Raw genomic sequence first — 23206 nt, 5'->3', positions numbered from 1 at the left:
GCCGCGGGACCGGCGACCGCCAACACGCTCCCTGCGGCGTGCCGCCGTGCTTGGGGCGGCGAAATTCCTAGAGCCGCCCCTGCACAGCAGTCAAAGTTTTGTCCACTAACCTGATCTCATTAGTGGATCTGCTTGGGGTTTTTTTAGTTTTATTTTCTAATATGCTTAAAATCAGTAATTTACATTTTTCTTTCCTGTGACTTAATGTTATTCTTTTGTTGTTAATGTTTCGTAGTCCTATATAAATAGCATTATGCTATTTCTCTTCTATGACTAGATTAATAATACATTATACATTTTACATTTGCAGTACGAGAAGCAAAAAACTTAATCCCTATGGATCCAAATGGACTTTCAGATCCATATGTGAAGCTGAAACTTATCCCTGACCCGAAGAATGAAAGTAAACAAAAAACAAAAACCATCCGTTCCACTCTAAACCCACATTGGAATGAGTCATTTACATTGTGAGTTAAATCCTTTTGTAATGCTATGTTATCTAGGTAGCACCGTGTGGTTTATTGAGTTGTACTTTTGAAAACTTAAAGCATGTCTACTTTTTTCTATTTTTTTCCTCCCCTTTTTGTAGTAAATTGAAACCTACAGACAAAGATCGACGGTTATCTATAGAAGTTTGGGACTGGGATCGAACGACTAGAAATGATTTCATGGGATCTCTTTCATTTGGGGTGTCAGAGCTTATGAAAATACCAGCATGTGGATGGTAAGAGGTGCCCTAGGAAGTTTTAAAAAGTTACATAGCAATATTTTTAACCCCAAGACATTCCTTATGCTTTTTTCGTAATTTCCTGTTTTTAAATTCATGGATCATTAAATTAAACATGGAGCATTTAAATTATAAATAATCCACCCAAAATTAAAATACTAAAAGCAAAAACCTGCGTTTGAATTTGTGTGTGAAACTCCTGCAACCATCCAGTGCTGCAAACTCAATTCGGAGAGCAGAATTTGGCAGTGTGGGCGTTGTATTGATCTTGAATATGCAAGCCTATAACAGTAAATATATCATGATTAATATAACCCTGCTCAGAAACACATAGTAACTGATTTTACAAAACAACATCTTGTCGGGTCCTTGTCTTATTTAATGAATTACATGTCCACTTTAAACCTTATAAAATAGTTTTACTACACTATTGTGACAGTGGTTGAAATTCTGGCCCTATTGACATGACTGGGAATGATGCCATTGACTTCAGTAGGGATGGGATTTCATCCTATATTTTCAGACAGGCCACATATACGATACTAAATATATTTTAATGAGAAGTAAAATTAATTTGGCCCGTCACCCCGCCTCCATGTGTTCCACAGGTACAAGTTGCTTAACCAAGAAGAAGGTGAATACTACAATGTCCCAATTCCAGAGGCTGATGATGATGGAAATGTAGAACTCAGACAGAAATTTGAGGTGAGGATTAAATACAAGTGCTGCTAGGTATGTTTTGCATATGTTTCTCCCTTGTTATATAATTGAATTTAACTCAGAAATGCTTTTTTTTTTTTAAAGAATAAGGCAGCTCATCATTGAGATATGTTATAATTTTTGCTGTGGATTCTTCTAGGGTGTATTTTAAATATTAGTTTCAGGGGGTGCACAGTAATTTAATTTTTTAGGAGGAAATTATTATTATTTGTCAAGCACTGATTATTTAGAGCTTTAAAAACATGTACAAAGGGCTCTGTCCTGAATCACTGAACTCACTAATGTGGGTGCAGAAGTCTCAGGTAAGTGAGTGACATTTCTGCTTATGTACAGGAAAGAGAAACTGCAGAAAAAACATACCTGCAGCAGATATTGCCTGCCTACTGTGATGCAAATTGGAATGGTTGGTTCTGCCTCTTGTTGCAAATACAGAGGATGTTCCAACAGAATACTTGCTGTTCATTACACCTAGACAGACCCAGTAGCAATAGGGCCTGGCACAGGTGGGAACAGTTTATATTCGTGGCTCTGCTGGAACCAACTCTTATGAACTCAGTATTCCGTCTGGCGCATCTATAATTTTTTTGAGACATTCGTAACATGGTGGCATGTTTCCTCTTTCCTAATAAGGCAATTGAGGATTTGACCCAAATTATTTATCTCAGACTTAAATAAAATGCCTGCTGTGCACACACAATACCAAGCCTGCTTCTTTAGCTGTGAAATTATAATCTTTTATGTTTACCAACAGACAGAATTCTGCACTGTTGTTATAAAACACAGGTTAACCCAAGAAAATGAGGAAAAACTGCATTCAGCTTTCAAAAAGAATAGGTTCTTCTATTGCTCTTGAGTCTCTGCTGGGATCAGCTGCTGTACTTGTGGTCTGCATCATGAAATAGGATTTATTTGATACATTTGAGAACTGTTTAAAATTCCAGTTAATATTTTCATTTTCTTCCATGTACAAGTGTACTTTCTCCAGCATAAATTTATTTTGCAGTATTAGGTCTTTCCTACTCAAGATCCCGTTTACATTTTATCCTATCTAGATTGGACTTTCTCCCGTTGGACTATGAATACAGGTGTTTCAAATTTAAAATGACATCTAGTGTTGTTTTGAGGCTAAGTCTGTAGGCAGATAAAGTTGGTGTTGCAGACACAAAAAGATGTGGGGAATGTTTTAGAGTTTCTTTTCTTATGCTTTTTTTTTCTTGCTGATGTGGGGTTATATGTAATGGTAAAATATATCACTTGGGATTATTTTTTTTTTAAATTTTCTTACAGCCTTTTGTAAGAACCATTTTACCAGGGATAAGAAAAGGTGCTAATGTTATAATGGCACATAAGTAAAGTTGTAAATAAGGTAAAAACTTAAAACAACTGCTTCATGGTCTCAGAAGATATTTCAGTGTCCTTCAAAAGTCACTATTTTTCATATGTGCAAAAAAATCTGGGTTGTCTATAAAATGCAAAATGATCATATGTCCCTAATTTGGATAACAAATGCCACCTTTTCAGTAGCTTTAACTCATTTAAAATATAAATTTTTTACTCTTTAAATTTCTTCTATATTCTGTGTTCATCCGTAATATTTTACTAAAGGGAGACTATTGAATGATGGCATATGAAAAGCTTTTGATAGATTATATGTGTTATTTCATCCTTTAGGTTTTACTGTGCAGTATGCAATTTTTTGAACTGGGTTACTGTGTGTGTTTGTTCGTTCACGATGGGTGTTGATAATGTAGAAATGAAAATCTAGTTATGCATTTCTCAAGACAGCTCCAGCACAAAGACATGTGCCAACATAAAAAGAAAGGGTAATGGGTTGGGCATCAGCTGCCAGAAGTAGATGAAGCTAATGTTCATTTGTTTTGACTATTCATTATGAGAAAAGTGAGGTCTCTTTGGCCTACCGTGAATCAGCAATCCTGGGTCCTATCATAACATCAGTACAGGGTACAAGGTAGGAACTTACGTGAAATGCAGATTTAAGGCATGGCCAGAACTGAGGGGGAAAAAATCCAAGCCTAGGTCAATATTATTGCAGAGAAGTATGGAGAGACTGCTTTCTTTTAAAACATCATTACTTTCCTCAAAAATATATTCATTCTGTCTGTCCATGTTGGGCATTTTACCACTAAACATGTGATTTGAAAACAGTTTGTCAGCAATTAAAGTTTGCTGCAAACTATAAAGTTTGCTACAAGCACAAGGAAGTTGTAATGATATGCTCTTGATCATGAACCTGCCAGAAATACGTGAATTACAGATTTAAAATATTTCAAATTTTGAACCCCTCCAAAAAAAGGTCACACTTTATATTAACAATACATTTATAAATAATAATATATTAACCATTTATAAACTAATAGTGTTAATAAATGGTTAATTTAAAAAAAAATCCAAAAGGTCAATAGGTGGCTGATATTGATAGTTTATGACCATCTATAACACCTTCTTGGTGACTGGGTAACAAAATGGCAGGTGAAATTCAATGTTGACAAATGCAAAGCAGTGCACATAGGAAAACATACATACTGTATGAAAACAACTGTACATACAAAATGATGGGATCTTAATTAGCTGCTACCACTCAAGAAAGAGATCTGGCAGACACTGTGGATATTTCTTTGAAAACATCTGCTCAACTTGCAGTGGCAGTCAAAAAAGCTAACAGAAAGTTAGGAATTATTAGAAAAGGGGTAGATAATAGGTAGTAAATATAATAATGCCACTATATAATCCATTATATGCCCACACACTGAATACTGCTTGCAGTTCTGGTCATCCCATCTCAAAAAAGATATATTAGAATTGGAAAAGGTATGGAGAAGGACAATAAAAATGATTAAGAGTATGGAACAGCTTCTGTACAAGGAGAAATTAAAACGACTGGAACTTTTCAGCTTGGAAAAGAGATGACTAAGACAGGATATGATAGAGGTCTATAAATCATGACTGGTGTTGAGAAACTGAATAAGGAAATGTTATTTACTCCTTCACATAACAAAAAAAAAGGTGTTACCCAATGAAATTTATGGACTGCTGTTCTTAAAATTAACATAAGTATTTCACACAACGCATAGTCAACCTGTGGAGGTCATTGCCAGGGGATGTTGTGAAGGCCAAAACTGTAACGGGATTCAAAAAATATTAGATAAGTACATGGATGATATGTCCATGAATGGCTTTTAAACTTAGAATGGCTCTTAGGGACAAGGTGTCCCTAGCCTCTGACTGCCAGAAGCTGGGAGCAGATGACAGGGGATGGATCACTCGGTGCCTCTTCTGCTCATTCCCTCTGAAGCACCTGGCATTGGCCACTGTCGGAAGACAGGATACTGGGCTAGATGGACCATTGGTCTGACCCACTATGGCCATTCTTATGTGTATTCGTCTGCTAATGTGCTTATGCCCAGCTACTGATAACTTGCCACAGACAACATCTCTTAATCATGTACTAACCTTTCTAAACTATTTATAAATGTATTCTTAATATAAAACATGACTGGCAAAATATGCTTGAGTCTACAAAGCATTAACACTCTAATGTAAGTTGAGGGCACTAAGCATCTGGGAGACTTGGGCTATTTAGTGAAATGTTTATTAGCTGATTTGCCAATAATATTCTTTAGTTAAACTTATTAACTGAAATATTAATTAAATAAACTGGTGTCCGTTTTTTTATGAGTAAAATACTGCAAATAGTAAGTCCTGCACACTTGAAATGACTTCCAATGAATGTTTGATTGTAATAGGCATAGGCTTCATTCTTTTTGTGAGGTCTTACAATAGATCTATCATGTGAGCCATTTTCCCTCCTTGTGAGAAATTCACATTTGGCACCTATTCAGAGTATGTGCTTATGTGTTTTTTAAGAGGCATTACTGTGTTGTGATTCTAACAAGCAATGATGTAGGCACCTGAATACTGGAAATCTGACTTTGGTAGCCCAGCACTCTAGAAATCAAAGGAAATCATCTCTCATACAACAAATAGACAAGCGCAGCCAATGGGATGTGATCTCTATATGACTCTTGTAATTATTCAGCTCTTGGGTGCTTTTGATAAGCAAGACAGTAAATAAATAAAGCTCTTATTTTACTGCTATGGCAGAGTTTTTACCCATACATAACGTTTATATAAAAAATAGAACAAAGCCTCTTTTATTTATTGTATCTTCTTTCTCTCCCTTTCCCCTCAATAAAGGTGCATTTGGGGGGCATATTTTGCATAACCAAGTTAAATGTAATTCATTGTAGGGTTATGTGTTTGCTAGCATAGCCTAAGCCGAATTAACCCTTATTTTACCAGGGTTGCCCAGTATCCCTAGACAGGGTACACCTGGTGCTGACTCTGTGATCATCTCTCATTGTGTCCTTGAGTTGTCTGTCTCCCTCTAATTTTAGGTTTGTTTATTCATTTTTCTTTAGGTAAGCTACCTTGAGTGGCTAGGGAGATTATGCTGAGAAGTATGCTGCTGTTTATGAGTTAGTGGCACTTTCTAGGTGAACACTGCTGCTGTTCTGCCATCTGCAATCAATTCCCAGTCAGCTTTGGGAGCCTTTCAAGAAAAAGCTGCTGATCCTGAGAGCCAGTTTACCAGAGACATAATTTGGTCAAGAACACAAAGGACAGGGACAGATAGACCTGAAGAGAGATCAGAAACCAGGTGATAGCCCAGAACAGGCATCATTGACTTACAGTGGAGAGAGGTGAAAAAGAATAGAGGACATCAGGCATTGAAGTTCTCAGTTTATAGTCCTTGACCCACTTTCCAATCCATGATGCAGTATTCAAGTCAATTTGAATTAATTTTAAGCGTAGTAATTTTTTTATAGGTCCTATAGTGGAGGACCAATGGAATAGAATCAGTATGACTAAGAGCCTAAGTAAATAAAGGGAAAAGGACTTCAGAAGGTCTTCACCTTGGTAGAAGAAATCTGGTGTGGGAGAAAAAGGGAAAATGGGAGCCATTTAAAGCAAAGCGGGCTAATATATAGTCTCACGGCCAATATGTAAGATCTAGCAATTAATGCATTATTTTTAAAAGGCTATTATATGTGAATAAAGAAACAAAAATAATAAATATTAGAAAATGGCAGGTGAAATGTACACAAAGCCTCAGCTGCAAAGGGTGGCAGCAAACTTTAGAATTTGAAATTGAATGTACAATATAAAATGGAGCAAAAATAAAGAATAAGAAAAACTTCAAAACTTAAAGAGTTACATGGTCAAGAACTGATGAGGTCTATAAGAAATGTTCAGAAATACATAACTGGTTCCACAGAACCTGAGACCCTATTTCAAAAGTGACTTAGGCACCTAGGGCCAGATTTTCAAGGTTATATAGGCACCTAAAGATGCAGCTAGACAGCTAGTGGAGTTTTCAAAAGCATCTAGGCACTTAACTCCCATTTAAATGAATGTGAGTTAGGTGCCCAAGTACTTCTAAATATCCCAGTAGACACGTATCTAAATCTTTCGACTCCTAAATACCTTTTTAAATCTGGCCCTTAGGAGCATAAGTCTCACTGAAAGTCCCTGGGACTTAGGCTCCGAAGTGACTTTTGAAACTAGGAGTTAGATTTGCAAGTTGTTTAGGCACTTCTGACAACCTTACCTAGTGTAAGCTTAGTGATGGAAGAGGTCACCAATGCAGAGTACTTAATTCTTTGCCTCATTTGCTCACAAAGAAGGAGAGAGGATATCGATGACAGGAATACATTTTCTTCAAGCATCAGAAGGAATAATGAATGGAAGAGAGTCACTCCAGAATAGGTAATAGAAAAATTGGTTACTGAGTAATGGTAAGACACAATGGCCAGATGGGCTCCTTCCCAGAGTTATGAAAATGTTGACAAAGGAAGTTAGGAGAACTTCTAAAAGAGATGTTCTGAAGATCACTGGGAGGAAAACGAAGTTGGTGAAAGACATGAAATTAGACAATTGCACATCTTTATTTAGAAGCAAGTTTAATCCGTTTTGAGAGAAGCAATATGTTCCAGTTAGTGCATGAATAAACATTTCATTGTGTTAGCCCAGTTTTTCTTAAATACTTATAACATTTTGAGTCATATTCAGTTTAGGGTTGATATGTCTGTTTCCTACTAAATCTGGGAGCAAAAGAGAGATTTGATTGGGGAGGAAGAAACTTCTGTAAATAAACACAGCAAAGTCGAGATTGCCTTGGTGAAATTTAGCTTTTTAACAGGCATTTTCAGTGTTGATAGTTCCTTAGAAAAAATATTTCTTCTGTATTAAATTTGTTTTCTGTAGCTTTATCTTGATTTTCTTCTGTCAGAAAAAACAGTATTTGCAGATGGGAACTTCAGAGAATTAATCTACCAAACTCTAAGAAGCTTCTACTGAGCCATGTGCAAACTGCAATATTTCAAAGGCTAATAACTAGGCTTAAATTGAGTGACTTTGCACAGAGACAGCAAAAAGATACATCCCTGACACAAAGGGATGCTAAAATTGAAGTCCCTGTTGCAAAGCTTGGAGGCACTAGAACTTCTCAGTGAAACAACTGTAGGCATTTTTTTAACACGGGCAAAACAAGATATTTTTCCCTAATCTCATTCACAGAAATGTCTGAACTGCTTTAGCAGAAACATAAGAAAACATTTTTAAAAAATAGCATTAGGTAGACCAGCAACATGGAAAATATCAGCTGGAATGGTTTGTTTGGTTAAAAGAAATTGGAAAAAGGCTTTTATACCTGAAAGTATCCAGTAGTCTTACCTACAGGCATGTTGCATTCTACACCACCTATAAGAATATAGACAGAAATAAAGCAGATTCTTCTGTGTAATCTTAGGTTTCAGAGTAGCAACAATGTCAGTCTGTATCCGCAAAAAGAACAGGAGTACTTGTGGCACCTTAGAGACTAACTCATTTATTTGAGCATAAGCTTTCGTGGGCTACAGCCCACTCCTTCAGATGCATAGAATGGAACATATATTGAGGAGATATATATACACATACAGAGAGCATGAAAAGGTGGGAGTTGTCTTACCAACTCTGAGAGGCCAATTAAATAAGAAAAAAACTTTTGAAGTGATAATCAAGATAGCCCAGTACAGACAGTTTGATAAGGGGATAAGGCTGAGCCATTACAAACATTGAATCTATCTCCCCTTGTAAGTATTCTCACACTTCTTATCAAACTGTCTGTACTGGGCTATCTTGATTATCACTTCAAAAGTTTTTTTTCTTACTTAATTGGCCTCTCAGAGTTGGTAAGATAACTCCCATCTTTTCATGCTCTCTGTATGTGTATATATATCTCCTCAATATATGTTCCATTCTATGCATCTGAAGAAGTGGGCTGCAGCCCACGAAAGCTTATGCTCAAATAAATTTGTTAGTCTCTAAGGTGCCATAAGTTCTTTTTGTATAATCTTAGGGTGCTGATGTGATAGACATCGTGGGTGCCCAGTTTTCCCTCCAGGTCATCCATTTGCCCTCATACCTTTGCAGCCCATCATTTATTTACAGGACCATATCCAAACAACTGTAAAACAGAATAAAGAAAATGGCCAAAGAAGCAAGGGCAATAAATGCACTGTCTGGGTCAGCTTTCCTCCAAGTTTTTAATTCTCAGTGTACCCCTAATTTATAAATCTGCTCTTAACAATCCTCTCTTTTTTTAATTTCCTTTGATGCTATGTCCTGAAAAGCAGAAAACAAAAATAATAATGTTTTTAGCTCTGTTTGCTTAATTTTTAAAAAAGCAAACAGCAGCTGGATTGTAATATTAGGAAGGGTAGAGTATTCTCTGTTGAGTTGACTGAATGAAATATACCACAGGCTCTAAGCAACATCTAAAGCTGGCAAATGACCACATCATGGCAATCACCTGATAACCACTAAATAATGCTGCCTTTAATGAATAGGATTCCACCATCCCCCTATATTCATCACACCATACATTAAGTTGTCTGTATGCCTAGCACAAAAGATAGCTGAACTAGTTCAAATAAAATTAGAATCAACTCAAATCTCTGATTTAACTGACGGAAATAAAACCTGTTCTTAACTAAGAAAAAGTTTTTCTTCTTCGAGTTCCTGTGCATATGGATCCCACTCATGGTGCTCACTAAATTGTTCTGACTGCCCAAAAGCGGTGGTAGGCAGAGTTCTCTGCCCTTTATTCTCTCTGGAGGGAACGTGAGGGCATGAAGCACGACCCCTTGATAAAACATCCGGACTCCGGTGTGGAGAACAGTCCCCAACCATTCTAATTAAGGGGAAAATCCCAAGGGGATTTTTTGTAGCATCACATCTCTCTATTGTAGTTTTGATATTAAGACTCCAATCCTACAACCACCCATACACATGTACAGTACACATTTACAAACGCCAATAATCCCATTGATATGAGCGGTGTTACATGCATAATCTGAAGTGTGTGTGGTTGCAGGATTGGGGTCAGCATTAATTTAAAACATTCGTATCAGCTGCTTTAGATGTCTCATCCACTTCACAAAATGAATAACAGATATAGCGAGCGTTACATCACTGTACCCTACTGTACTGTTCCATGATTCTTATTGGTGATGAGGATATTTCCTTTTTCCTCATTTTCCTCTGACCTGCATAACTAACATATCCATTTTTGTCCTTTCTGCTGTGTATTGGAGTTGCTGCTTTCATCTTTGTGTGCTGCTGCTTTGCTTTGCTAGCCCTTTACTTAATGCCAAAGTTTTTCTCCTTCTCCTGTCTTTTTCAGGGCTGTCATATAAATATCCACTTCTTAAAGGCGGTTTTCTCCTCCATGTTCTCTTGCTCATTTCTCTTCACTAAAACTCTTCTCTGAATGTTTCCAGTTTCTTACATTTGGATTGCTGTCATTCTTATCACCTTTTAAGGATGCACTTGATTTTTTCCTAGTTTAAGCTGCTTTAGTGTATAAACCAACCTCCATCGCCTCCACCACCAATTTTTGAAGTATGTATCTTTTGTAATTTGCCATAATGTAGTCCGAAAATTAAAATTTTATGAACCAAAAGTTTGCCATCAGTACCTGCACAGGTGCAGCATGCCTTTATTTTTAAGAAGTTGTTAAATGAATTAGTTCTTCTCTTGGAAAATGGAAATAGTGCATCTTTAATTAGATAAACAGCACAATTATTTTCTCCTTGTAGAACTGTGAATAAATTCCATATATCGGATTATATCGATTTTCACAGTATATTTAAATATATACACTGTATAGCATGCCTGTGTTATGGTATAATATACCACGAACATATATTCATATATGTATACTGTAGTGTAGTATACCATAGAATATAGTACCCATAAATATTGCACAGACACTTTAGTGCCTGGATTACCAAATCACCTATTTTACTTCCCATTTTAATTTCACTGACATGCCACCTCACAGAATTATTTCCATTAAAAATATATCTTAGCCTTGAAAAATATATGTCCAGACTTCATGATTTGCATGTAAGATTTCTTTAAAAAATAGTAATGTGTTGTTTCTAACAGCTTTTCATACCGTATGAGGGTAAAGACTACTAATATAACTTACACGAGCAGTACAGAGCTAACCTAAGCTTCTTGACAAAGATTATTTTTCAAAAGTATTGTACTGTACACTGTTTTAAGAACACTTACAACCACAATGGCATTGGGACCATTTTCATCAGTTTGTGAAAATTATTAACACATAAGATCCAGAGCAGCTGTAGCAAATAAATGGGATGAAACATAGGAAATCAATTTAAAAATCAATTTCTTATCTTTGAGATCACATGTACATATTAAATTGACATAATTTTATCAGATATATTAATATTGGACTAAATAAAGAATAAAAATTATCATTTTTATTACCAAATATTTCATAATTTCATGTGACTTTCTCATGCAGCCAGTTTTATGGTGACTTTTTTTTTTTAAACCTTGATCTTTTATTTGGTATCTTTGCCTCAGAAAACACCTTCAGAAGAGAATTGCCCTGTCACAATAGGGATCATCTCTTGTTTCCTGTTTCAAAGTAAAAGAACAGTCTGGTTTCATCAATGAAACTTGATTCATTCAGGGATGTTGCAAGCTTCTCTGTTTAAATATATCTCCACTGGAGGTGACCATTAACCTGATTTGTGTAGAATAGTCTGCAGATACTGTTTTAATACATTCTCATCTGCCTTTTAATTCAGGGTTTTCAGGGATATTGGGATACATGACACTTAGGAATAATTGCAAGTGGATCCCATCTTACAATCACCCAAACATGAAACAAAAGCAAATAGTAAAGCAAAAACTACCCATGCACAAGGCAAAAGCCAACGGTAAATGAACACATCTGGAATAGCATATAGAATTGAAAAGTGAAACCAAATTTTTCCATTACTGTACAAACACAATCAGGACATTGAAATGGACCAAAGCAAGTGGAAAACTTCATTTCCAGCTTCCAGGGGAACAAGTGGCTAACTGGGGGACAAGTCTCTGGTCAGTTGCTGCTTGCACCACACAGTTGCAGCTAGAAAGATCCTGTTCCTTGATAAACAGTCCATAACTATTTAGCACTTGTGCAGTGCACCCCTGCACTGTGCATATAGATGCAATACAATAACTTTTTTGTGGATATAATTAACATTTGAGTAATGTGAATTACAGGATTGTTTTTCCATCAAAGGAAGGTGAGGACTCAGCACACTTATTTGGTAACATAACTCCCAAGTATTCCATTTTTTTTCCCAGCCAGGGTTCATTTTCCTAGCCAGGGTTCAGTCAATGCTCCTTTGATTTCTGTCTTATCTCTGTAAACCAGTTATTATGAATTCTTTCCCTCATTCTTGCCCAGAAACATTTTACTTGCTACTGTCAATGCTCTAGCATCACTGATGAACCCACTCTCATAAGCGTCATTGCATACACCATTCTGCAAATTAATCATCACTGATGTTAGTATCTCTTTGGAAATAATTTTGTAAGTAATCAGTTTACATGGGACCGCTGGAGAGATTGCATTCCTAAATTTACAAGATTGGAATTGAATAGAAACAGCAGGAGCAGACCACGAGGGAGACTATGTTCCTGACAACGTGTAATGCTTCAAAACTGAAAATAAATTAATAACAAAAACAGTATTTTGGGAACACTGTGAGACTGAGTCTACAGTATTTGCCTTAAACAGCACAAACACTAGCATTTATGAAATTATTGGAGTCTGGTAAGAACAGCTTTATAATAAGAGAGAGATTGTTTTTTTTTCCAGTAGATGAAACTTGCATTTGTATACAGGTTTTTGCTTCTGCATTTTTGAAATATCATTGGCAAAACACATCTAGACTGTCTTCAAAATAATTACTTGCATCTTTGGCATGGAAGTTTATCAGTTTAGACCTGGTTATAGAGTACCAATTGTCATACAAACCAGTAGCAGAATTTCTGGTGCCCTGTTTGCCCCATGGAAGTTTGGGGCTGGTACTGGAGCAGGAAGCACTGGGTCAGGGTCTCCCACCGAATTTCATTAATAAGTCTTGCAACATAATTTTATTGTTTGTCCTTATTAAACAATGTATCATTGATAATCATTTTGATACTTTGATATTTATAATCATTTTCTGCTTAAATCAAACCCTGCTTTCTTTGAATGGTTCAGTATTGTAAATTAGTGGGAATTGGTATCACTTAAAAAAATGGGTGAATTTTATAAAAACTTTATTTTGAGCATTCATCGAGTTGCTGGTCCTACTGAGTTTTGATAGCACACACTGCAGTCTAATCACATTTGGGCTGGTTTTTTAGTACCGCTGCATATTGTCTTACAGGATATTTCTACAATAATTTTGGAATATCTTCCCCAGGCGGCATATTTAATTAGTTTTCTGTCTAGTTAGACACTCCTGATTTGTAGAGGACACAGCAGTTAGGCAGTAAAGACTGAAAACAAAGTAGAGTCAGCTGGCTGCAACTTTATTAAACATATTAAACAATGTTAACTACATCAAAAGGATATCTGGAAACTACCTTGTAAAGATTAAAATCTTGACTTCCCCTGGCACCACTGCATCCAATGAAATGTCCAGAGGTCCATTGCCCCAGGCTGTGTTCCTCAAACCCGTTCTTTTAGGGTAGCCACTCATGCATGCCCAGAGTACCAGAAATTCTGGTACTTTCGGGAACAGTGTGGGCCCACACTTGCCTGTGTGACTCCACCTCCACTGATATGCATGAAGTGTCACACTGCTTGGAGGACACCATTTTGAAGAGCATGCTCTTCTGCCCCTGCTGGCACGATCTCATACTTGTGTGGTGTGCAAGGTCACACTGGTGAGAGGGGAAGGCAGTGCGTGCTCATCAAAATAGCATGCCTTATCTGTGATACTGGACAAAACAAGGTTCAGTTTTGCCTCGGTACTGGATAGGGGACAAACCATTTAAAAAAAAACAGATGCATGGCATGCCTACTTCCTCTCTAGAGAAATTGGACAAATATGCACTTACCCAGTGGGCCCGTCTTTTGTAGGCATTTGACTTTGAGATCAAATTTGTATTAGGGGATGTTACCTGTACCCCATATCCAACCTTTTATTGCTATTTTTCTAATAATTGATTATTTAATTACCTTTCCCTTTCTTTAAATTACTCTTTCACACAGCAGCAAGGGAGAGAAAAACAATTTTAAAAAGAGAATAAAGTGATGTAAAACCACAAAAATTGGCACCGGTGCTCAGGGGCAGTGTACTACCTGAAACTACATTTTTTTTTTTTAATGAACTATGTTCTAAACGGAAAGTGGCTCTTTAAGTTAAATTTGACCTAAGGAAAATCATTTTTTCCCTAAAGTTGCAAGCCCTAAGAGGGCAGTAAAGAATAAAAAAATATACTAAATTCAGTAATAAAAAAAAAATCTTTTGAGACAGTTCTAAAGGAAATTAAAAAAATACATAAAAATGTATACACAGAAAATGCAAAGTTACATTACACTGAATTTTTTTTGTAAAATTCAGCATAGAATTTCTCTCTCCATTTTAATATTTATGGAAGAAAATAATTTGTTCTGTCAACCACTTTGTTTAACTTCCATAAGAATATTTAATAAATAATAGCTAGATCTTGTACATGGTTCCTCTTGGCCATACTTCACTATTCCCTGGTGGGTACCTGACCGTCTGTTCCATCACAGCTCTTGTAGTAACCATCCTTTCTGCCTGACTCTCTCTGTTGGAAGGGAGAATGTTGAGCTCCATGAAAAATTCTGGTCACTGAGTAAAACTAGCTCCTGGAAGCTGCTCTGTGCTGGCAGACTCCTGATCACACACACAGCAGTTTGCAGGATTGGGGCTACATGAGCAAGATTCATTCAGTCAAGCAGAATTCTTTGTCGAACTGGATTCCTTCTCTTCTAAATGTAATAAAAAATGAGAGAGACAAGAATGTTAATATACAAATCGTGGAGGAATAGAAGGTTTGGTGCAAGCTGAGGAGCACTGATGGCATCTCAACAAGAAGAGCAAAGCAGAGTTGTCATGAAACCATGATTTGGGTACTGTTTTAACCACAATTTTCCTAAATTTTAGATGGTATAGTGTGTTCAACAAATCATATGCCATTATTTAATCAACTCTTACAGTCATTTACACATTTAAAGCAAAAACAAATATCTTTCTATGGTGCACAGGTATTTGTTATACTTGGATGCAAACCATAATACGATTGTTGATTAGAACACTTCTTTGGAAGGGTAAGTATGATATAAATTTAAATAGGGAAAAGAGTATACATGGAAGAGAGGAAATGAGGAGAAAGTAGTACTGAAGGCTTTTACAATGTATAAAATGTGTGCAGACACACATCTGCAATCCCAGACAATATTAATAATAAGAAAATATATTATTACATTTTAATACAAATGTTTTCAGATATTTACATTTAAATTGTCTTGAAGGCCATTCTGGTGTGGACTGGGATTCTGAGAGTAGAGGTCACCAATGTAAATGCAATACATTTTAGTTGATTTTTTTTTTTACACTGCTTTTCTTATGATGTCATATTTTACTATAATGAAATCACAGCCATAGTAAGGTTGCAACTGTGGTGTGTGGTTTTCATTTCTTTTTGCATGTTTGCTGATAGTTTCTTGCCAGTATTTTTGTTGTTTCTTGCCACTATTTTTGTTGGTCAGAATGTGTAATTTTACTGAAGGATTCATAAGTCAACAGATGAGAAAATATCTGTAGAGTCACAAAGGTCCTTGGTATTATCAATAGTACAGTATATCCTAATGGTGATTATTACTAGATATTTTACGTGTCTTTGCCAATAGGAATTTTAAAAATTCCTGTTGTGTGAATAGATGCATGTCTCTGGACATAAATGTATGTGTACATATTAGTTAATGGTATCATTATGTCTGTGAAACTCAATTCTTTTTAATATAGTATTAATATTATTTGTTTGTTCTTAATAGAAGCCATAGACAAGTAAGACTGAGTGAGAATGAACAGTGAAAAAGATGGGAGAAATGGTCTACCAAAATAGGCAGCAAAATGAAAAGCTGAAATGAAGGACAGGGGAATGGAAAGAGAAGAAAAGAAATGCAAGAAAGACAGAGAGTATGTTAAAAAAAATCCTTCTACATAATAGAAAGCTTAATACAAAAAACCTTTCTCTGACAGCTCAGTACCTGTTTTAAAGGGAAGTGATAGAATTTACAGAGAACTGAGGGTGCTTACATACTGAATTTGGCCTTGGGCAGCACAATGCGTAGGGCTGGACTTTGACATAACATTCTTTTAATTGAATTTATTTGATCAGTGTGTTTAGCACTGAAAGTAATCCGTAGTTTGGGGTGTATCTCTCTCTATACATTGTTTCCATGGTTACCAGGCCCTCTGCTACTAAATTATGAGCTTTCACTATGTTATGATACTAACATAAAACGCAGTGTGGTGAAATATTCAGCTCTTGCTGAGTCTGAGAAATGGGGTCTTCTCATCCAAAATGACCAAGCAACCAGTAATTAAAGCACATTCAATGGGGAAAATGTAGGTTAATGAAGTCTTCAGAGCAGATATAATTATACTGAATATAAAGTGTCATGAAATAGTAAACAAGATGCCAGACTGATGAAGAATATTTTGTTAAGCAAGAGGTTTTCCTCCCCCAGATCTTCATTTTAAATTTGCTGGATGTGTTTGCTTATTAAAGGTTTCCTGATAATAAAACAAAGACAAATTGATTTGTTCCCCTCCATCTCCCCCTCCACCCCCCGTCTCTCCTATGACCAGTACAGTGACCAGAGGGTTAATCTTCCCTTGAGATTTGGAGAATTCAGGATATAGACAGTCATTCCTAGGTGTCCTTTGCATGTGTGCTACCACTTGTGTCCAGTGGCTTCTTCTGACGACTGTTTACAGCATTAGGCACCACGCTGTTCAGAGATTCTTATCTAGACTCAGGCGAGACTCACACAGCATTCCAATGGTAACACTCAGCTTTACTCTTGAAAGCAAAGGCTGGGCGGGCGTAACAGTGAAACTCTCACTTTTTCGTGCAATATGCTGAACAGAGAGAACACAGTCTACAATTGTTTATATTTGAGGGTTACTGTAAGAATCAGCCAACAGAAAATATTGGCAAACGAGGCAGCCGAGTGTTCTAGTGTCTAGGCAGGGCTGTGAGTTGGCTTGTTCCTTGAGCCAGTGGAAACTGGAGTGTCACGTAGGTCAGTGGTTTTCAAACTGCGGGTCACAACCCAGTACTGGGTCGCAGAATGTAAGGCACTGGAGCCCCCCCAAACCCGGATCCCCTTCCTGTACCCCAAACCCCTCATTCTTGGACCCACCCCAGAGCCTGTACCTCCAGCTCAGAGCCTTGACCCCATCCCGCACTTCAACCACCTGTCGCAGCCCAGAGCCCCCCACACTCTGTACCCCTCAGTCCTGGCCCCACCCTGCAGCCCTCACCCCGGCACCCCAACCCTCTGCCCCAGTCCTGAGCCCCTCCCACATCCCAAACCCCTTCATACCCAGCTCCGTTGGGTCATGGGCATCAACAATTTTCTTCAATTGCATCACCACAAAAAAAGTTTGAAAACCACTGATGTCGGTAACTGGGAGAAGAGCCTTTTGCTATTGCCATTGTAGGCCCTCCAGGATCAAGTAGATGGACTCAATATTCCAAGGGAGCAAGTTCCTGATGTCAAGTTCAGGATAGTGCTGTTTCAGAGGCCCAGTTCTGAAAGAGAAGAGAATGGTGTTCTTCTGGAATGTCAGTGTTGTGTCCTACAGGCAGGTGCACTCTTTGATAAGGAAGACTGGAAGGGTATTTGATAGAGAAGACATAGGGTGAAATCCTGGCCAGTTGCAGTCAATTGGACTTTTGCCAGTAACTTCAGTGGATCCTGGTTTTCTCACACAGCCTGCAAAGGAGCTGTAATGGAAAGCTTAATTGTTGGGTTAAATTCTGGCTCAACTGAAGTCAGGGGGAGTTTTGCCTTTGACTTCAGTGGGGCCAGGACTTTGCCGCTTGTTTTCATGATCCTGGTGCCTGTTTTTAATTGAACTGTTTTTAATTGGGTGTGCCCAGCTGCAGGGACTTAGGGTGCAGTACATAACAAAACCCCAGACTTTTGTTCTGCAGACTTCTGTTCACATTGCATTGTTTGTAATAGAACCTGAAGACAACGTTGCTCTGTTATGTTGTTAGTTTGCTGTTTATAGCTATGTGTGTTTGCATGAGCAATGCAGTCTTGTTAGGAGGAATGTGTTGTTGGGAAAAGAGACAATGTTGATCTTTAACGAGCAGCAGAGATGTCAATCTCAAGCCGATTCAGCTGCAGGGGAGCAAGCTTTGTCCAGTAGGTGTCACTGGAGCCAACAAATAACGGGAAAGCTGGAGATAAGCATGCTAGCTATTAAAAAAAACTGAGTTATACACATTAACGTTTATTTGAAAAGGAACAACTATCTTTCTGTCCTTTTCTCCACCTTGGAAACACGTTACTGATAGATCTCTCTGCTCTTCTTCAACATACCAAGGATGAGTTGCCATGACAACAGAGAAATACGGTAGTTTCACGTGAACTGCATAGTACTGTTGTAAAGACTTTGGTGTCATTTAGAGTATTTCCCTTTTGCTTCCTTATTTCACTTTTCCTCCTCTAAGAGGTCAGTCTAGTGCCCGAAGTGCTGCATAATTCACTGCCTTTGTTGGAAAATAAAATTGAGGGGTTAACTTTTCAAAAACAGTCAGGTGAGTTAGAAGCTAAGTCCCATTTTTAAAAGTGCATTAGTTACTTGGGAGCCTAAATCCCATTAACTTTCAGTGAGATTGAGGGTACATTTACACTGCAAAAAAAGACCTACAATAACGAGTCTCTGAGCATAGGTCAACTGACTCGGGCTCGCGCTACAGGGCTAAAAATAACAGTATAGATGTTCAGGCTCGGGCTGGAGCCTGAGATCTGAGACTCTTCCCCTGACTGGTTTTCAGAGCCCAGGATCCAGCCTGAGCCTGTGTCTCTACACTGCTATCTTTAGCCCTCGCCGCAAGCCCGTAGCTGTTGGTCTTTTTAGCAATGTAGATGTACCCTTAAGCTCCAAAAATCCCAAGTTGCTTTTGAAAATGGGGCTTAGGCTCAAGTACTAATCATACAAATGAACCAGTGAGCTCTCAAAAATGAGATCTAAAAACAGACGGGCATTTCTCAGCAAATAATTATAAACTATATATTTCAACAGCATTTTTATATTAAATACTGATCATTTGGGGTTTAGGTACAGAGAACTATAGATGCCCCTTAATTTTGCAAGACCGGAATAACTATGCAAATGGATGCAGAAGCAAACTAATTACTTGATTACTTATGCCCTTTGTAATATTATCGTGTGATAATGATATTTGGAGCTAATCTCCAAAAATGTCAACATCAACAAATAACGATGATGTGATTATAGAACAGTTATGTGGGTTTTTTTGTGCCTGTAATGTAAAATTGTTAGCAATAATATCCTTCCACTCTAAACAGTAATTTAATTAAAACGTTAAATGTTCCTTCAAGACGGCAAAAATATGTAGTACATATTACAATATGTAATTACAGATGTCTGTGTCTTATAAATGGGCACCTATAATTGTATTTGTGTATGAAGTAATATTCAGTAGTACAGCAGTATTTTGGTTCTGTATATTTTTGGCTCCAAAAGTCAATCATTTAAATGTAATGGATATAATTCTTTTAAACAGATATTATAACTAGTTCATTTTTCATTAAGCTTTGGGTTTTAAAGTTTGTTTATTCTTTCAATACCTACAACTAATCCACTTGCTTGTGATTTTTCAACACACTATATGTAAAGATAGCAAACAGCTCTCTAGGGCCCGTGTTCATAGCAGGGAAGGATAGCTCAGAGGGGGGAGGGGTGGTTTGAGTATTGGCCTGCTAAACCCAGGGTTGTGAGTTCAATCCTTGAGGGGGCCACTTAGGGATCTGGGGCAAAAATTGGTCCTGCTAGTGAAGGCAGGGGGCTGGACTTGATGAACTTTCAAGGTCTCTTCCAGTTCTAGGAGATTGATATATCTCCAGTTATATTTTATGTATTTATTTTATTTTTCATCAAAGGATATCAACACATGCTCAAATTCCATCGACTCCAGTGGGACATAAGCACATCCTTAAGTGCTCTACTGAATTGGGGCCCAAATGTTGGTATTTACTTATATAGAGGAGAATCAGCAAGCAGGTAGTGTCTCTCAAACTGAGGTATTCAGTGACAATCGGGTGTTACCTATGATCATGATACTGCCATATATAGAACAGGAGTAGGTCTTTGGCACGTGAGCTGATTGTCAGAGGCACTCTCACTGCCCTGATCCTGGCCACCAGTCCGGGCCTCTACATTTTAATTTAATTTTAAATGAAGCTTCTTAAACATTTTTAAAAACCTTATTTACGTTACATACAACAATAGTTTAGTTATATATTATAGACTTATAGAAAGAGACCTTCTAAAAATGTTAAAATGTATTACTGGCACACGAAACCTTAAATTAGAGTGAATAAATGAAGACTCGGCACAGCACTTCTGAAAGGTTGCCGACTCCTGATATAGAAGAATATGTGCTCAGGTATCTAGACTAAAGCTGGAGTGCCATGAGTCCTGTCAAAAGCATTTCCAAATAGGATTGCCAGCAGGAAGCTACTTAAGAGTCCTTTCATTGAAACCTTTGAATATGTGCACTTGTTACATAGAAAATTGCATGACTGATACACATTTGCCACTTTGGACACTTTGGATTGTATATTCTTCTTTGTTGTGTTGTCTAGTGGCATTTTCCCTTCTTCTATAGTCACATGAATAAAAATAAAATTTCAGAGCAACTCATTTGGGGTAAAGAAATCAAAGCTTCTCCATTTGTATTTCTAGAAATGTGTTGTTTGCATTACTTCCTGCAGGGTGTATTGAAAAATAAAATTGTGACCAGTTGCCCGGGTGCAGAGGCTTTTAAAAATGGCCTTTATCCCTTCTCTGTCTCCACCATACACACTATTGTCTCTTGGAGTAACAAAGTTTAGTATGGTGCAGTAGTAAATGTGAAGCAAGAAAAACTAATACATTATTGGAAGTCCCAGTAGTTCTGGGTATAGGGGAATGTTCAGAGGCCACTCTGACCAGGTTTTGTTCAACAAAACAGAAGATTGGAAAATATTTTACAGGCAGTATGTATCCACCTTCAGAACCTCTAGCCTGTGTCAGAGAAAACGCTTGGAATTGGTGGGAGATGTGCATAAAGTGTCCCAAGATAGCTTTCCATTTGAAGGTGTTCACTCCCCACCTGGAGAGCTGATTAGTTGTCAAGGTGTCATTGCAATACAGGGTGGTGACACATCCAAACTTTGATAAAGCTACCTAAAGAATAAGCAGAGTGATGATTTAAAAGTCCTCTTCCATTTATTCATTCAGTTCATCTTAGATGAAACTTCTGAAAAGTATACATCTTAGGAATTTTAAAAAATACAGGGGTGACGTGAACAATTAATCCTGTTCTCGTGAAATAACAGAAAATCACTCCTGGGAGTCACTGTGTGGTTCAATATGTGTCTACCTCATTCTGAATCAAATTCTGCACATCTGTCTCAAGCAAAGCTTTCCTGTTTGGGCTGTTCAAGGCTCTGTGCTGTAAAACTAGAAAACTATGGCATCCCTATGTGTTGTATTGTATTGTATCCTGTTGTACATTGCTTGCATTGAGTCCCTTTTATATAAAATCTCTACATATAGAGTCTTTCAAGAAGGGTGGCTTTTTGTGGAACATACGATATTGTGGGTTAAAGTATTGTATCTGGAGTATTTCTGATGGAAAATGCCTTTAACTTTTTTATTTGTCTTTTGCCTTGAGGCCTTTTATCCTTTTTAGTGGGAGTGAAAGTTCCATACTAACTAAAATCTGCAGAGCTGGTATGAGGAAAGCTTTCGCTTATATTCAGAAATGGGTGTGCCATGTGTCACCTGGGATACAAGCTAAGTTCTATTGAAATTGTTCCTTATTGACCATTAGTGGGTCCTGCTCCCACCCCTGTTTGCATGACATGTAGGATTGAAGTGATAAGGAAGTGACAATAAGAAATAACTCTGATTACTATATAATGGTAACCTAACAAAGCAGTATTAATTGCTGTTCATCCCAACGAAAAAGCTGCTAAATTGTCTGTAGTAGCCACTGAAAAGTGAACTGCCTGCGGATCCCTTTCAGCTTTTTTAAGAAACTATTGAAATTGTTAACTACAAAGTTAAAATACTCTTCTTTACCATTTAAAGGCAGGATGTAAGGTTTTCAGTGTGGTTTTTAAATCTGTTGCCTAAGATGCATATAAACAAAACAAGAATCCTTTAGTGGTGGGGCCAGTGGTGAGCTGGAGCAGGTTCCCACAGGTTCCCAAGAACCGGTTGCTGAAATTAGACCTCCGTGGAGAACCGGTTGTTAAAGGGCCAGGGGCTGGGCAAAGAACTCCGGTCTGCGGGCCGGACCATCCTGTTGCTCCCAGGATTCCCAGCTGGGGAGGCTGAGGCTCCCCCGGCCCTTCCCCCGCTTCCCCCCAGCTGCAGCGTGGCCAGCCACCAGCACCAGCTGGGCAGCTCAGCTGAGCTCCGGAGTCGTCCTGCTGCTTTGAGCTGTCGGCACGGTAAGGGGGGAGGGGGCTGCAAGCTCTAGGAGATTTGCCCCAGGCCCTGCAGGGGCCCCCGGCCCCACAAGTATGTCTCCCCTGGCCCCTCCCCCGCTCCCCCCTCTTAAATCAGAACTTTTTATAGGAAACCGGTTGTTAAGATTTTGGCAGCTCATCACTGGGTGGGGCTGAGTGGGCACCAAGTTCCGATACTAATTCTGTGAAATGTAAAACTTTTGGTTTGGGCCCATCTCCAGGATAAATTTAACCACATGCAACATTATAGAAGCTGACTCTGAAGAGCTGTTGAGGTGTTAGTTCTTTCCACTTATACTGGCGCTGCAATTTCCCATCAAAAATTCGTTTTTACTGTTTTAGACTGGAGGTTCTTCATAGAGCTTTTATGATTTTGTTCCCATGGAAACAACCCTATTTTGTTCTGGTATAACTGGCAGTTCCTGTGAATAGAGCTAAGAAAGAAGACCATTTTCTATGTGCAAATAAGTGATTGGAATAGACTGCAACAGAACCTTGACATTTCACGTTGGGCTGCACCACAAATAGGTCATCCTTGAAATGCTTGGTTTAAGTCAGTGACTGCATCATTTCTTCAA

General features: G+C 37.9%; 1 protein-coding gene across 3 annotated transcripts in view; it reads left to right on the top strand.

Annotated features, from left to right (window-relative positions):
- PRKCA (protein kinase C alpha) overlaps positions 1–23206 on the top strand; it is a 284791-nt gene that overhangs the window by 224039 nt on the left and 37546 nt on the right. For all 3 annotated transcript variants that reach the window (XM_039501359.1, XM_039501361.1, XM_039501360.1), the window contains 3 exons: positions 311–467; positions 590–724; positions 1336–1432. In XM_039501359.1, coding sequence (XP_039357293.1) covers positions 311–467; positions 590–724; positions 1336–1432 — 389 coding nt within the window. The remainder of the gene's footprint in view (positions 1–310; positions 468–589; positions 725–1335; positions 1433–23206) is intronic.

Source organism: Mauremys reevesii, linkage group 15 (genome assembly GCF_016161935.1).
Source record: "Mauremys reevesii isolate NIE-2019 linkage group 15, ASM1616193v1, whole genome shotgun sequence".
Lineage (NCBI taxonomy): Eukaryota > Metazoa > Chordata > Testudines > Geoemydidae > Mauremys > Mauremys reevesii.
Note: the sequence above shows the minus strand (reverse complement) of the source record. Positions and strands in the feature narration are given on the sequence as shown.